At 36.3% G+C, this 17,934-nt stretch overlaps 1 protein-coding gene across 7 annotated transcripts; it reads right to left on the bottom strand.

The window, feature by feature from the left end:
- Positions 1-87: 87 nt before the first annotated feature.
- Positions 88-16,879, bottom strand: LOC103711888 (carbon catabolite repressor protein 4 homolog 6-like). Of its 7 annotated transcripts, XM_039118967.1 has the most exons (16): positions 16,589-16,879; positions 16,336-16,491; positions 16,023-16,266; positions 14,688-14,854; positions 14,441-14,506; positions 12,087-12,139; positions 11,053-11,134; positions 10,883-10,932; positions 10,221-10,311; positions 9,219-9,311; positions 8,981-9,013; positions 8,790-8,884; positions 7,328-8,708; positions 6,768-6,853; positions 588-672; positions 88-374 (listed from the first exon to the last, which is right to left on the bottom strand). In XM_039118967.1, exons 1-16 carry the CDS (start codon positions 16,667-16,669, stop codon positions 306-308), a joined length of 2,832 nt encoding a protein of 943 aa, XP_038974895.1. In that variant the 5' UTR covers positions 16,670-16,879; the 3' UTR covers positions 88-305. The 7 variants fall into 7 exon arrangements, with proteins under 7 accessions (XP_038974895.1, XP_008796427.2, XP_038974896.1 ...); XM_008798205.4 differs by having other exon boundaries at positions 16,023-16,491; XM_039118968.1 differs by lacking the exon at positions 14,688-14,854.
- Between the last annotated feature and the right edge of the window lie 1,055 nt (positions 16,880-17,934).

Genomic DNA, 17,934 nt, shown 5'->3' with positions numbered 1-17,934 from the left:
ACATTTGGCGAGTCACGGTTTGAAACGGGTAGTTAAAAAAAACTATTTAGAACAAAGATGTAAATAAGGGCTGATGCTGCTGTATTTAAAAAAAAACCATTTAGAACAAAGATAAGAAAATTAGGGACATTTAAAAAAAGGGATGAAACCTGTTATGTCTTCTCGAGACTGAATTATATACACTTGCTCACATGCTTGATGTATATAATAAACAAAATAAACAACAATAACAGCTTATCCATTTGTGGCAACAGCATACAATCCTACGGCAAAATAAATATCATATGCATTATTACGCACCGAATCTATTTAGTCTTTAAGTCCTTTGTAAATGCCAATTGGCAAGCCAAGGCAATATGGTCGCTCCCCCATTTCTGCGGAGCAGAGTTAAACAAACACTGGTCAGCTGTAGCAGCAGGAGGAAAAAATAACAATCTTCCAGGTGAAAACAAGAAAAAGAAAGGATGGCCGAGAAATTTTTGTCAATGGCTATTAGCAGTTACTGGCTATGCCTTGGAGAACTGAACTGCATGTGATACCAGATGCAACATGCAAGAATTTAACTTAGCAAAATCAACCATCTGTACCTTGGTGGGGAAGCCTGGAGTCTGTTGCAAAACATGTTTAGGGATTGTATCCAGCACTTTAACAGTCTGGAGATCTTCAGAGCACCTGGATATTCATCAAGAGCAATCTATATTAATAATTCAGTATACTTGCATTGTGACATATACTAGAAGAAATTTATGGGCTAGAATGGTTGCCAAAAAGTTACTGTCATCAATTTTTAAAAGCACCACAGCAATTATAACAACATGATTTAGGACTGAAGCTGCTTTTATCATTGCAGCGTGAAAACTATTATTTCGTTTTATCAATAATCAGAAGAACTTGATGAATTATATGCCCCTGTACAAACTTCAGTATGCTGAAAAATATGACCTAAATAAATGATTGCCATCGTGCCTTGATAATGGATACATGTACCAACCAGCCACCCTTCCTGCAAAAACCTCTACAGTTAAATCTTATGTGGCTTGGTCAGGATAAGTTATCAGCAACCAAGAGTTTCACGCAATGAGAAATGAGAAAGCACGAAAATTGAACCCCAGCAAAATTTTCTGAATGCTAAGATTTGGTGCATGCACTTCTGCAATGTTTGCTAAGCCCACCCAAGACCAGGTGCATTATTGTTGAAAACTTGGTCAAATGATTATAATTACTAATGCTCATGTTGCAAAGATATTTGTTAACCAGTGCCTGGTGCAATTCAGATTGTGATGGCATGAAAGATAAAGCAAAATTGAAGAAAGAGACAAAATTGCAAAGCTTACATATACTAGAATTCACACTTATTCATCTCAAATAATTTAATAGCTTCCTGGTGGAAAGAGGTAACATCTAAACAATGAAAGATGTCCTTTAACCAACTGAAATCAATCTAAGCCCCCAATAAAAAAAAGAGCTTCTTGCATATGTATACCCTCCTAAATATATGAAATTGCATGAATTCCCTCATAAAATTACTAATTCAATGTATATCCTTCTTTTTTACATATGTACCCATAACCATCTAACGTCATTAAAAAATAAACGGCTTAAAACTACAATTACTGAAATACCCTTATGGGTAGATATGCAAAAAAGGTTATAAGGGTATACATGCAAATAGCAACTTTACGAGGATATTCATGCAAATTCTCATATTTAGAAGGGTATACATTCAAAAAATCTATTAAAAAAAAGAGCTTCTTACATATGTATACCCTCCTAAATATATAAAATTGCATGAATACCCTCATAAAATTCCTAATTCAATGTATATCCTTCTTTTTTTCTTTCTTACATATATACCCATAACCATCTAACGTCATTAAAAAATAAACGGCTTAAAACTAAAATTACTGAAATACCCTTATGGGTAGATATGCAAAAAAGGTTATAAGGGTATACATGCAAATAGCAACTTTACGAGGATATTCATGTAAATTCTCATATTTAGAAGAGTATACATTCAAAAAATCTATTAAAAAAATATGAAAACTCTGTTGGAACTTACTAAGTCTTTTATGATTCAATTGGATTGACGAGTCAAAAAAAGATTGAGCTACATTGTCAAATTTTTTTTTTAAGATCATAACTTGGTCAAGTTGGAATATTAAGTGATCCTTTTAGTAATGCTATTTTTCATTTGACTTTGATATAATTATCATTATTGAATCTATGACATCTATATATTCTTCATTATTTTAAAAAGATTAAAGCATATCAAATTTAAATTAATTATAGATGCTTAGATTAGTAAAATAGTTTTTAGTGATTTGTAAATGTTGAGTTATTGTTTTTTTTAGTTGAGAATTTCGTAAAAGCAGCATGATTCATTCTATAAGAGTTGAGGATGATAGTGATATTTCGATGATTAACACAACAATTGAGTGAATATTAAATTAATAATACAGTTTAATTTGATACATCACTAATGAATACGACACCTTCGATACATTCATTATATATTGAGAGAATGAGATCAAGATGACTTCCAATGATCAACAACGGGATAAAATTTGTAGTGGAAGAACGATAGAGTGCTTTCAAATCTAATTCAGCAAAGTTTCAAGTGAAATCTACTCTTAAGGGCAAAACAGTAAATTTCATTGTTAAAGGTATGAAGCTCTATAGTGGCATACACTCAAAATTGCTTGAAATACGTTTTATTGATCATATGGATTAGTCTAACCTAAAGATGCAGGAAATTATAAGTTGAGTCGACCCTAGAAGAAGTGGAGTCGACTCTGGCACATTTTGGAACCATCTGGCACGCCCTTGGAAAAATAGCTCAGATGAACAGTAAATGGAGCCGACCCCAAGCTTCCATGAGCTGACCCCAACGTGAAGCGAGCAAGAAGACAACTCTCTGAATTTTACTGAGAGGGTCGACCCCAAGTATCCTTGAGCCGACCCCATATGGAGCCGACCCCAAGCAAACAAGAGCCGACCCCAGTATAATTATTCGAAAACTATGTCTCCGAAATTCCTGAGAGGGCCGACCCCAATGGAGGTTGAGTTGACCCCACTGTAGCACGGGTCGACCTCAAGAAAGTATGAGTCGACCCTAGTGAAAATGGCGAAAAACAAGGTTTCTGTGGTTCCTGAGAAGGCCGACACACTGTAGCAGGAGTCGACCCCAGTGAAGTTTGAATCGACCCCAGAGAAAATTGAGTCGACCCTAAGGCTAATGAACAGTAACTTGAGTCGACCCCAGTAAAGTTTGGGTCGACCCCAGCTCGGGCAAGGGCATAGCGACTAGTTTTGCAGAAGTACTTTTTCAGCTTCCAACAATCAGTAACGGCTAGTTTTTTAAATCTATCCAATGGGGAGTGACTAATAGAGGTAGGAAAGTATTTAGGGAACACTATTCATCAGAGGAGTTAACTTTTTTAAAGGAATCAATAGAGCATTCAAGTGAAAGCAAGCTCTAGTATTCTTCTTCAAGTTGCTTCATTCAAATCCAAAAAGGATTCTTCTTCAAGTTGCTTCATTCAAATCCAAAAAGGAAGGTGGTTGAGCAATCTGAGAGTGCATTCAACAGCTCTACCAACCGATTGTGAAGTGAAGTAACCTGAGCAAAGAAGAGAAAAGCATCCTCAAAGCGATAACTATTTCTCATCTCTTCTTTTAGTTCATATTTGTTATATTTGCTCATTTAGGAGCTTCAAACTCTCTTTTCTTTAAATTTCTTGTAAGGTTGGTTGGTGAGCCCGTAAAACCAACGGAATAGGTTGTTGGTGAGCCCGCAAAACCAACATAGATTTTTGGTGATCCTGGAAAACCAAAGTGTAAAGATTTTTGGATTGTGAGCCCGGAAAACAATCCAACTGTAATCCGCGGGATTATAGTGAATTCCCAAGGGGACGCTTGGGGAGTGGACGTAGGTGCTTAGGAGAGCACCGAACCACTATACTTCTTGTGTATTTGTCTTATGTGTCTTTCTATTTTCACTATACACACTTAATTAGTATTAACTAAACGATTCACTCATCTATCAATTTTATTAAGGAACAACAAAAAAAAGGGAAAAGAGAAAAAGATTAGAAAAGCCAATTCACCCCCTCCTCTTGGCTTGTCACCTTGGGCAACAAGAGTTGATATTAACATGTGATCATGCGACATGATAATATTAATCTTTTTTTGCCACCAGCATGATTCATTCTATAAGAGTTCATATTAACATGAGATCATGTGACATAATAATATTAATCTTTTTTTGCCACCTTTTCTTCTTAAGAGCAACTAAATTATCTTTACTGAATTTCGATCATTTTTTTATTAAATTTTTTAAGTGTATACCCTCCTAAATATGCGTAATTGCATGAATACCCTTGCAAAATTGCTATTTGCATGTGTATCCTTATAAAGTTTTCTTTTTTGCGTATCTACATGTAGATCTGACCGCGGTTCGGTTCTAACCGGAAAACCGGACCGGAACCGAACCGGGAAGAACCGGACCGGAACCGAACCGGGAAGAACCGAACCGGAACCGGAACCGTGTCTCACGGTTCTTAACCGAACCGGGACCTTGAGGAATACGGTTCGGTTAAGATTATAGGTTTGATGGAACCGGAACCGAACCAGAACCGGAACCGGCGGTTCGGTTCTGGTTCAAATAGAAAAAAAAACAACTATTTTACCCTCCTAACAACTAAAAACGGCTAGTTTGAGGGACATTTTAGGAAATGACTATTTTACCCCTCCTAATAACTAAAAAATAGCTAGTTTGAGGGGCATTTTGAGAAACGAAAATTATCCCCAACACTATATATACCTCTCCAAATCAATTTTTTCACCACACCACTCAATGACTCAATCTTCCAATCTCTCTCTCTCAATTTTTCACTCTCTCAATTATTCAATCTATTCCAATTCTCTACACATTTCATAACCTTCCCATATTTTCATTTTTTCCAATCCAATTATCAAAAATGTCTTCCTCCCGCTCAAATAAAGGCAAGAAAATATATGTTCCAAACCCAAATTCTTGGGATCCAAATTACCGACCCCCCTCTATTGATGAGTAAATAATAAAATAAGGTACAAATTATCATTTTTTATTAATTACACAATCTATTTGTATTTAAAAAAATTTTCGAAATTAATTACACAATCTATTTTTTTCAAAATTTTACAACCAGAACCAGAACCGTCTAGAACCAGAACCGGAACCGGCGGTTCTAGAACCGGAACCGAACCGACTATTTTCGGTTCCGGTTAAGGTTCTAGGTTTTTGTGGAACCGGAACCGGTGGTTCGGAACCGTGGTCAGATCTATCTACATGTAAGGGTATTTAAGTTATTTAAAATGTAAATCGTTTATTTTTAATGGCGCTAGATAGTATAGGTACATATATAAAAAAGAAAAAAAAAAGAAGGGTATACGTGCAAGCTAAGTATTTTATAAGAGTATACATGCAAATAGCAATTTTACGAGGGCATTCATACAATTTTGCATATTTTGGAGAATATACAAGCAAAAAACCCATAAAAAATGTGTTGCTTGATAGATAGATAAATAAATAAATAGAAGCACAATGATTGTCTGCTGACAAGTAGTAAACTAAAACATCAGCTAACAATTGCAAAAAGAAGCTCTATATGTTTGAACAGGTCTGACAGAAAATAATCAATCAGATTCATCCAAACCATCCATTCAAGTTCAGCAAGTCTGAGTTGTAATTGTGAATAGTCTAAGCATGTGCTAAAAATAAACCAGTACAAGTTGACACACATAATATCAATGTAGACCAACATAAAGCCATACCTCTGATCTCATTCACGTAGCTGTGAGATGATAAAATATTGTAAAAATAGCACAATACAAAGCAAATTTCAAATCCTTAATTAAGCCTCAATAAAAGAATGATTTTTATAGACTATCTCCATTGTTAAGAATCTCAAGAGTGGTAACAGAGTATTCATAGACCTTTGAACATTTCGTTTTCAGTGTGCTAGTCCTTTGTAATCATATATATTTTCTTTTTGTACCCTAATACATACCCTCCTAATAAGAATTAGATTAATACCAAAATTTCTCCTCAATCTACAGCTGCATTAGATGGTATTCATGGACCTTGAACATTTCCCTTTCCATGTGCAAGTGCTTTGTGATCATACATATTTTATTTTACCCTAAAAGACTCTCCTAATAAGAATTACATTAACGCCAACATTTGCTCATCAATCTACATCTGCATATGTCTCCTCAAAAATTTTAATCAAAAGCAACTATTCTCTCCATGCTTGACCAGATTTCAGAAGTACTACATCTTCAGTTTGAATGTAATGCAGATATTCACATGCACAAGCAGTCTATTAGTTTTTAAGGTTTGACCACAATACGCATGAAACATGAACAAGAAAGCTTTTCAGCTCCAACCATTCAAGTATGACCTATATCAATTTCCATCATGAGAAAATTGTCGCATTTTAAATAGAAGCATGTAAAAAGCATATAAATCACTGCTTTATTTCCAGCCATTAAATTCATTTACATGGATATAAACAGAAATATACCACGGAAAATTAACATAGTGATAGCCTACTAATTCTTATAAACTTTGTTTGTGATTATCTGCAGCCAGAGTCAATTTGAACTATAAAAAAATGGATAGTTCGAAAAACCGAAGGGGAACAGACATGGTGATGGTGGAGAGTGTTGACCCATGTAATACAATATAAGAAAAGTATGACAGCAACTGATGACACGTTACTAACCATATATAGTCAACTGTGCCCATAAACAGCCTGTTGTAACTGGTAACCTGGGGTTCTCCGCTTGAATCCTTTGTCCCTGCATAATCCTGTTAACATGAAGATAACAAAAATCACCAATTTTTGTCCTGAACCTTCCTAAATTTCTATTTAACAACATTACATGGCATCCTTTATATAATTTCTTGAGACTATAGTGGGAATCATTTTGTATTTTTTCTCTACTGTGTTCTTTTTATCATATTTGAGCATGGCTATGTGCAAAAGTCTAAGAAGGACTACTATTAACTGTCTTTTTTCCCTTTTTTCAGCCCATGTGTAATGATTTCAAGAATATAGCACTCTGGATATGAGACTTTGTTTCTGGTACAGAGTAACAAACAGAAACTACAAAATCACAAGAATACATAGGAATTGTCTGAAATCATAAAAAATTAAGTCGGTCACCCAATATTAATGCATTTTTATGCATACATAATGCCAATATAAAAGAGATATAAGCAGTTAAAGTAATAATCATGCCATGTGAAACAGAAATAAAGCAATACTGTGGCGTCATCTACCTTTACATCCACATATGCACTCCTTAATTTTAAATTATGTTCAACAGTTGTGCATTCTGCATTTCCTGATGCAATCTCAATTTCCACTGGAGTCCATAAATATGGATTATATGAATGCTTCTCTAGATTAGCAGCAGCAGGAGCTGTCACGAGTGAATCTTCCTGAATCTCGATAGCTGATGGATCCATCTCCAAGCAGCGTATGCCAGATGATGGTTGATTTTCACCAGAGCCTGCTGGTGATATAACCTCGCCAAATCTACAGAAATCCTCTGATCCAATAAGCTCTTTGAAAAAATTAGGGTCAGAATTTTCTTCGGAACTACATATATCATCGAGCAAAATATTATTTCCACTGACACCAGTATTGTCTTCCACCTGACCCTTAGATGGTCCAACAGTAGAACTCATTGAGAATTGACTGACTGCAGAATCCGCTAGTTCAGATTTATTACAATTATCGGTATTGGATGAAGAGGCATCATTTGGAATGAATGCTGGAATCTCACCTGATGAATTAATGTCATAATTTTCAGAGCTACTTTTATCTTCTCTCCCTTTTACCCCTACTTTATCAAGTGATAAACTGAGCAATGTCAGATCCACTTCTGAATCACCACAAGTGGATAAATCTAACTGGTTGCTCTTGCATGTAGATTGACAGGATATAACAAGGCCAGCCTTTTCCTTTTCAGTAACCGAGGAATTATCCATGCTTTCCAAAGTAGAGACTTCAGTATCAGCATCATTATAAAGAACTGTCTCAGCAAGCACTGACTTCTCTGCAACCGTATCTGATGAACAATTCTTAGTGCTAGTTGATGAAGTCCAACTATCATCTGTATTTTCTTTCTGAGTTTCATTGCCAATGAAGTCTTTATGCGATGTAGAGACAACTAAAACTTCTGTATTTTTATTTTCCATTTCAGATGATGAATCAAGGAGTCCCTGAGAGATCTCCCTGTTCTCAGTAGAAGAACCCAGCTGAGGATTATCAATCAACTCATAGGATACGTCTGGATCAGACTGAGAGAACTCTTTGTTAGTCTTTAGCTGGATGCAGCTTCTAACACTTTCTGATGGATCAGCAGGTCCACATTCAGCAGAGCTAGACTGAACAGACTGACCATTTGAGATTTCTGTTCCACCTATTTCACTAGTGGCAACATCATGTGATGTGTTATTCCTATCCATATGACAACTAACAGAGCAAGGTGCCAGAGAAAAATCTAGCAAGCCTGTCTGTCCCTGAGGGGAAGAAATTTTTTCTGTTAAATTTGCATTTTCAATATCATTTTGATGTTTGCAGTGACTGCAAGTGTCCGTACATTGCTCAATGTTATTTGCTGTGTCATTAGAATTAACATTAGGAGGCCGGTACCTACAATAGAAATATAAACATTTTTAGCATATCTATTTATGTAGATTAGAATCAGAGCACATTTGTCTAGTAAGATACTACCTGGACAAGTTAGGACCACCAGAGGATCCTGGTGCATAAATACTAGCAGCATATTGTCCTGATACCTGATCCCGAGCAAGTCCATACAAGCTTATCTGTAAAGTTGAAACAACTTTGAAACTAAAAATATTTTGAATAACCACAAGAACCCTACGAGTTACTTCAACATATTAGCAGAAATTTTGACTTACCTTATTCTCAGATATAAACTTGTACAGTGGGCTCTGAAAAATACAAAAAATGAAGGCATCAAATTATAAGTCAGGAGAGTGAGGAGGCAGCATGAAACTGGATAAGGGGAGTAATAGGTAACACCATAAACACCATATCACAATTTTGATCTATTATTAATATAAAAATTAATATGAAGTAGATTGGAAATAATTATAACAAGAGACGCTAGCAATCAGAACACAAAAAAAAGCCCACCTTAGGTGTACAATTGAAATCTCCACAAATAATTACTGGAGCATCATTCCAGATCTTAGAAACAGCATAAGCTCGGTCAAGAAGCATCCTTACCTGTTCACAAGTTGAACTTAGCAATACTGGTTAGAAGATTGTGCTAAAGAGCATTCTAATGAGCTAAAGGTATTAGGAGAAAGGGATATGAAGTGAGCAAAATGAGGTCATTTGTCCACCAGTACCAAAGCCTAAAGCAAGTGCGATAAAATGGGCTTTTTTATCCTCAACTCTTTACAAAAGAATGATGTGCACCATATAGAAAGACTTCCTTAATCAAAGAAGCTAAGCTATCCATCAAACTAGGAAGCTAGAAGTAACCATTAACAGAACAAGTCAGGCAGTCCATTTTCAAGAACCAGAGTTGTAGAAATTCATTTTGCTCGAGGCTTGTAGACACAAAATTCAAGCTGATCTATCAAGACTCATATGTTTACCTCAAATATGGTGCACAAACATGTTTTGCAAATTGCAAGATGATTTTTGAGGAATTTGGAAGGATCCAACATCTATCCATGCACCAGCATTTGTACCCCGAGTCCAAATAACATAAAATTCAATATAGAAGCATCCCTTAGATAATAAACAATGAACATAAATTATAAGAAAATTGGCAGTATGAGTAACTAAGCCTGAAGCTGTGAATCGTTTTTTATTTCATAACCAAGTTATCAGTTCGATGTAAATTTGGCAGTTTGACAATCTGACATAACAAAGTTCCTGACTACATATTAAACAAATTGTGACTCATGTTTTCTTACACAAAGCCAAAATGAAGAAGGTTATCTTTGCCAAAACAACCAAAATTGAATAAGTAACAAGTTATTATTTAAATGACTTGAAATATGTTGTTTGGATATACTTAAAGAACTTGAACTTGTAGATAGCTGCATTTGAAGAATAACAAAACTTATAAGGCTAGATGTTAAGACAAATATCTAAGTATATAACATAATAAAGTATTCATACCTGACCAAGCTTAATTTCTCCTCTCTTTGGATTGTACAGAACATGAATGTTACATATAACAACCTGATTAGCTTGTCTTGATTGATCAGAGCTGCACAGATATGTCCAATTAAGCAAACATATAATGATCACATGAACACTTAAAATACTACCTGGCAAAGTTGATACATGGGTACCTCATCTGGAAAAAAAAAAAAAGGAGTTTTGGTTCTCAGGATGAAAGGATGTAACTACACATACATGATAATCAGGCCTCGTCCCGACTTTGGGCTGGCACCAGACACAAGACAATATACTAGATGCAATTTGAAGACTAAGAATAGTAAAATTCGAAAAATTAGAGATGAATATTTTAAGTATTTTAACGTCACACAAAACAAATCCCAAATAGTTGGAGAAAGCTTAATGTTTATGGGTGTGGTTGCATGGTGCATAATTGAAGAACATGTGTAAGCACACATGCATCATTAGACACAGATACTGCCAATTTTAAACATAATGAACAATACAAGCAACACCACTGGTGGGAAAGTTTCTAAATCCTCACATCGAGATGATTTAGCATCTAAGCACAAGGAATTCCCGTTTTTGGAGATAGAGTTGATGAAATGTTGTATCAAAACAAGGTTAGCAGCAGAAGTTTCCAGAATGCTGGTGAGTACCTTGCAGGTAAAGATGCAAGCTCTTTTTCGGAACGGCTTTGAATCCTTGACTGGCCAAAAAAAAAGAATTCTGATACATTGAAATGGCAATAAACAATGTCTAAAAAATCAAGCAGACATACATCTAACAACATATTGTACTTAACTTCGAGTCAATGGATCAGACATACCTCCAGAACACAAATCTGGGCAACATTATCTCGAAGCCCAAGTTTATTGAATTCAATGTGCTCTTCATGCCGCAGCTGGAATCTGATGCAATGACCAATAAATAAGACACCAAAAAGGTAGTGTAGTTATGAAGCAGCATGCACCAAACTGATTGGACTAAAATGTACCAAAATAGAAACATTACATAGTGAAGTTACAAAACATCGCCATAAATATAACAAGAATCCAGGAACTATACATGTCAATTCTCCACTTCATGCACATCTCAGGGTACACTCATTCCTTTGCCCAGGAAAATAGGATAAGCAGACCAGGCAATCCTAAGAAAGGATGCGGGTGAAAATTCACTAGCATTGCTGTTGCATTTTTTAAAGTTATGTAGATGTATTTTTATCTGGGATAAGACATGAACAGTCCAAAGCATAGACTTTTAGGATATCATCAAAAATGCTGCTGCTCTTCCTGGTGTTTCATACAATTCCAATTTTCAAGAGCCTTACAATCCTCTCTGGTTCTTAGTACAAAAATTAGTTGGAGCAGAATCCTTCTTTCCAATGTTTAGCAATAAAAGGAAAATTAAAGAGAAGAAAGAAGGATAACTTAAGCCAAAAGCTTCAAGCAGAGGTCAAATTTCTTTTTTATTCTTAGACTGAGGCACCTCACCTATGTCCTAACTAGTTTTTAGGGGGGGGGGGGGGGACTTATAGCACTTTGTGGAATTCTTTTTCACATATATATATATATATATATATTAGAAAACAGTGGAGGAATTTCTGTGTTATTATTGGCCATTATGATTGAAGCAATTCTTCTTATCTTTAAAAAAGATCGAGGCAATTAGTTGGCCATTTTCAATCCACTGCTTCTTAATAACTTAAATTAATGAACCCAAATGCAAATAGGAAAACACAACAAAATAAATTTTTTTTATTTTCAAGATTAACCAACAAAAAGTTATGAATCAATGGCATTGGTGATACATCTTGAAACTTACTCATCTGGGACAATCAAAAGAAAAACCAGGAGGGTTTACCTATTTGTTCGCCAAAAGATTGCACATCCATCAACAGCATTTCCAGTGCGCATCTGCATAATCAATTAATGATATCACCAGAAAAGGCAGCAGCAATAAATAAGTTCTTTAGGTTTATCATGGCAGAAAAGGAAGCAGCATAAGCACTTAAATAAAAGTCGAGAAGTTGACAATGACAACATTACTTACCATATAAAGTAAAGAAATGAATAAAATGCACAACAGTATAGTATGCACGAATATGGCCCCACCACTTGGGACCCAACTGTAGTGTAACCAAGACAATAAAATTATTATGAATCACCTAATTTCTTTAAATATTTCTGAGTTTCAAAATTTAAGCTTGGCGCTGATTAGAGTCTATCAAAGTCCAAGCATCCTATATTGTGTTCAGTTAGAACTTAGAACTGAGGCAATGTTATTGCTCATAAATATCCAAAACTTTAGCAAACAAAATCTATGACATGTTGGAGCCAACATAATGTCAAATAAAACCAATTTGACCCAAGAGATAGAGCTTTTTCTTTTTAGAGAGAGAGAGAGAGGGAAAGAGGGAGGGAGACCCGGTCATGCTATAATTACCTAGGCCCCAATAATTAGGGATGCACCACCCAGATTCAAACCCAGAACCCTTAGTTGCCAGGCAGAGGGTAGGACCACTGAGGCAAGCCCCATTTCATGAGAGAGCTCTTAATAAGCTATATAGCATTGCTGGCCTACTGAGATGTGAGTCAGCATAAGCCAAGATAGTTAAAAAATCAGTACACAGCTCCCACATTAGCTAAGGCATCCGTCAATTCATGAAAACATTATTCCAAAAGTATTATGGCATCCCTTGTTACACATGCAAATTGATCGAGATAGGCCTATGTCTACTGTAATCCATATCCAAGATGTCTAGTGACCATGACATAGCCATTCAAAGATATCCAGGTACACACACAAAAAAAATGTTTCTCTTTGTTGTAATTTTCTATATCCTTTAGAATTCTAATAGGATCACCAGCTTGACATTTTGATCCACAATTTTGAGAGAGAATGTGCCCATCACTTTGTATAGGCCAAAACTGGCATAGTGCAAGAAACTTATGTTTACATCACAAAGGAAAATAAGAATCTACCAATCATGTATCCTATGTCGTCTTTTAGAAGTATCAAAAGAGTTTTGCAGCACCTATCTTCAAACCATTGGTCACCGGCAAAGGAGGAAAAGCTATGACTACTTGTGGTCATCTCTATTTTTGTCCATACCCAACAATAGCACAGCATCCTCCATCATTTTCAAATTATGCTTCAATGAGACTTATCATAAAATTGACAGATTCCCCCATCATTCAATGAGTTATGGTAATGCTCGCGACAAAGTTAGATGACTGAAACCACTCTGACTTTAGACCAGTCTCTCACAAGCTTGACATGAGGACCACCATGGCTGCGACCAATCATGTGCCTGTTTCCAACATCCAAGGCTCCAATCCCACATTTTCACAAAATACTATAAATAATGTCTCCAATGTGCTCGGGTACGGCTGATACTAACAATCCCTATCTATAAATACTCCAAGAATTCTTCATATAACCAGATTTATTCTGTATTATGTCCTTTTTGGTGTCAACTAGAGCAGATAAGCATAACAAAATTAGTCAACTAGAGCAGATAAGAATAACAGAATTAAGATGATAATGATGCATCTAATTCAACATAACAACCTACTGGTCTCTTATGGCACACATACCAGAGAATTTGTGTGGCTAGCCTCTTTTCTTTTTTTTTTGCTACGAATGGCTGGCCTCTTTGAAACAAACCAAACCACCATAGTGATAAAATGGTCTCAAGGAAGTCAAAAGAAAGGAAAAGAATCACACACTTAGGATCAATCAATCAAATTTTTAGATGCATAATTAATATCAATAAATAATTCGATTATTGCTATTTGCAATACTATATTACCAAGACTATTTTTATCCTTAGAAAGTTATCTACTGAACCTACTCACGTCAAAAAAGTATCGTTCACCATAAAGGATGCATCGCCCAATATTGGGAGTAAAGCCATATTGTACTAGTAATGAACAGATACTCGGTATGGAGGATGTACTAAGTATTGGTACTATGAACCGACCTATAGCAACATGGTACCGGCAAGAATACCAAACCTTGTAATGCGAACCATGCATCATATGCAATTTAACTTCTTACGTGCACACGAACATATGCATGCATATATGACATGGGTAACGGTTCTATAAAAACAACAAAATTGATACAAGCCTTGGGATAATTTGCTAAAAACATGAGACATTTGAAATTAAGGCTAAATCAACGTAAGAAAAAGAGAAGTTGATGGAGACAACCTTCCAAATACCATTATATCCTCGAATTGCCAGTTCTGCTTCTAGATCTTGAAATCTATCTACTTCCTAAAGTGATATCGAAAGGGTTCAAAAACCATTAGCATAAATATTCAAAGCATATCATGCATAAATGATATTTGAAAAGAAGGTAAACAAAGAAAACACAGCCATAATTATCAAGCCTTGTCCCGATTACCTGGGTACATGGAATACATGAATAAATCAACGTGGTTATAGTAACAATTACCTGAAGACACATTATATCAGGAGCCCACAATCCGAACTCTAATAATAACTTTTTCTTTCGCCATTCCCAATCCAAAATGTAAGGTGGAATGTGAAAGTAAAGTTTGGATCGATGATCTCTAGCAAGGTAGTCCGCGAGTATATTGTATGAGAGCATAATAAACCGCTCTGGTAAACGTATAAGAGATAATTAACTAATATAACAATATTAAGAGCACAAATATTATTAACTTAAGAAGTATCAATGCAGCACTAAGTACCAAAAATGCAGAAATTGCATAGAATATAGTAAATTAAAATTTCAGTAACACAGGATGTATTAAAGCAGCACCGAGTATGGATAATGTAAAAATTGCATCTAATTTTGAACTTAGATATTCATAGAACAGAGTACATTGACATTTGAAAAATCCAGTAATTCAAGGTTTACTCTTCAGCATTGTAACAAGTTGATAACAAAGCAAGTGAATAGTTTCCAAGCAAGAAGATATGGAACATAATATGACATCTTCCACCAAACTGTTTATGCAACCAAGAAGCCATCACTATAAATAATCCATTAAGTAAAGATAAGACCGCATGCAAATTTTAGTTTTCCTTGGCAACACTTGGACTTAAACACACATGCATGAATGTTCCATAAAAGGAAGAACAGAGTTTAAGCATTGAGTATATTGTTTCAAGAACGGAATTTGGGCACCTGTTTTATAAGAAAAGGTGAAATCAAAATCTTTGCCAAAATTCAAGAAGTATCATAACCAATATATTGAACATAGGCCCTATTGCAGGAATGTTCAATATCAGGTGCACATCCCGATGAGAACCACTAGTGAGCATCTGTTTATCTTCTCTTCACACGCCCTATATTTATTTTAAACATCAAGTTTTTAGCGTATCTTCATTTCCTAGAGCAATAAGTTCAACTTGATGAAAATGTTCAAGTAATTGCCCATTTCTGAATTGATAACTATTACATCTATAACATAAACATAACCCATCAAACATTATCTCAACTATCATGGGTCATCTTTATTTTTTATTCTTCGCCTACTATTCCTGGAAAGGGCTGCATCCGTTATCGGTACAAACTTTTCCAAATTCTTTCTCAGGAGACCCGCTCATGGTGTCATAGAAAAGATCCTCCGTTCCCTCTTTGTTCGGTTCCAAGGAAACTTATGGGAAAGTTTGCCGGAGAAGAGAAGTCAAGATTCCAGATGCAGGAAAAGATAGGTTCGATTACAACACAAAACACATCTAAGGCAGGTGAAAAGTCAAGACAGGTGAGGAAATATCCAAAACCCTAAAGCCTAGGTAGATGAATCGAGTGAAAACATACCACACTGAGGGGGCGGCTGTGAAAAAGCGAAGTTCCAATTCCTGTAATAATCCGCAAGCCTGGGCAGTAGAGGCTGGTGGAAGGCCGGCTGCGGCGGGCCGAACGCCGGGGCAGGCGTTCTAAAAGCTGGCGGCGGAGGCATTCCATGGGACCGCGGCGGCGGAGGGACATGGTACGGCGGAGGGGCATGGTACGGCGTCTGTGGTCGTGGGCCGTATGGTGGCCACGGAGGGCCCCAGGGAACCCAAGCGCCGCCCCTCTGCCCCTGCCGTGGCCGCGGGCCGTATGGTGGCCGCGGAGGGCCCGAGGGAACCCAAGCGCCGCCCCTCTGCCCCTGCCGGAACCCATGATTCGCGTCCCTTACGGTCCTCAGGTGCGAGTCTCCACTCACGAGCCCGCCGGCGCCTTCTTGGCTGTCCTGCGGCGGCCGGTCGCAGAAGCCACGGCGCCGTGGATTCCGGCATCGAGCCTGCCAAGGAGCACCAAAACGAACGTTCTTTAATGAGGGCTAAGTTTAGGGTTTCGATTACCAGTGTTCACAGTGTTAGGCGAGAGAGAAAGCCTACATTAACGCGGGGAGAATACATGGTGGCGTTGGAGGTCGCGGCAGCAGCGATGCATTGAAGTGAAGGAGAAGCAAATCGCATGGCTTATATCTTTATGTCTCGAGACGGGCCAAGGAGGGGAGATGCATCGCGGTAGGTTATCGAGCAAGAACGACGCCGCGAGGAGTGGCGCACAGGCTCTGAAAGGGCCTTTCGCGGTGAGTTGGTGGCGGCGCCTTTTGAGTTCTTCTGGACTCGCCGCGATCTGTTGGAAGACGGATGTGCTCAGACCCGCGCCCAACCGGCGAGGGTCACAATGTTATGCCAGGTATATCTATATTTATTTTTTTATCTAATAAATATAAATATAAATATTAATCAAATATAAAAATTTATATTTATATTTATTTTTAATGGATACGGACACAAATATAGATATAAGTTGGATAATTCAAACTTTATGGCAAAAAAAATCAAAAATATTACTAAGTAGATAGTATATTGAATAAATAGCATATTAATGAGGTTATATATTTCAATTAAAAGTTAATGAATTTTATATAAAATAAAATAGGATTGCAAATAGAATCGGATATTTGGATACATAATAGTTGTCTATCCATATTCATGTCTATTTTGTTACAGATATAGATACGGATGCAGATATTAATCAAATACTCAAATTTCTATTCATGCCCGAATAGATTCAAATACGAAAATGAATTAAGACGGAGATTATTTAGTCAACTTGCACCCCTAACATTTCTAGTCCCTAGCTAGGGCTAAGCATAGCTAATGTTGGTTCCTCGAGATGCCACAACCTGTTCAAGATAAGTCAGGCTATGGCATTTAGATGTAATTGATATATATTTATACATTTGACTTTGTTTTTAGTTTTTATGATTTTGAGATGTTATCATGTTAATTAAATAATATTATTACTAATTTTATTATTTATATGAGAGTTTTCTTAAATATCTTCCTTCCATATATTTCTGCACAAGCATCATTATTATAGACTAAGTGATCCATAGTTCCATAACCACAAAGTAGAAAGAAGGTTCTTAGTGCTTTATCAAACCTTCATTTAACAGTTAGTTTTTTCTTCTATTTAAAATAATATTTCAATAACAACAATCATTTCAATCTTTAGAGGGATGATATGCTTCCGATTGATCTGTCTTCCCCATGTCGGTATTTTGGATTAGTGGGAGATCTGCTAAAGAGACTTTCTTCATAGAAAACATCCTTTGATGTGAGATCTGAGCAAGAGGCTTAGAGAAAACTAGTGTCCATGTACCAAATGATATCTTCTAAATATTATTCAATCTAAATTAAGAATGTTCATATTATTAAAAGGATCTATA

The sequence above is a fragment of the Phoenix dactylifera genome, unplaced genomic scaffold (genome assembly GCF_009389715.1).
Source record: "Phoenix dactylifera cultivar Barhee BC4 unplaced genomic scaffold, palm_55x_up_171113_PBpolish2nd_filt_p 000454F, whole genome shotgun sequence".
NCBI lineage: Eukaryota > Viridiplantae > Streptophyta > Magnoliopsida > Arecales > Arecaceae > Phoenix > Phoenix dactylifera.
The sequence above is the reverse complement of the archived record's forward strand: the minus strand, read 5'-3'. Positions and strand labels throughout refer to the sequence as shown.

What these genes read in the sequence shown, in the direction of transcription:
- LOC103711888 (XM_008798205.4), bottom strand. Translation starts at nt 16,669, where the DNA reads ATGCGATTTGCTTCTCCTTCACTTCAATGCATCGCTGCTGCCGCGACC. An exon ending in CTGATATAATGTGTCTTCAG is followed by an intron (nt 14,507 to 14,687) that starts GTAATTGTTACT and finishes ATATCACTTTAG; the next exon opens with GAAGTAGATAGATTTCAAGA. An exon ending in ATTTCAATTGTACACCTAAG is followed by an intron (nt 9,014 to 9,218) that starts GTGGGCTTTTTT and finishes TGTATTTTTCAG; the next exon opens with AGCCCACTGTACAAGTTTAT.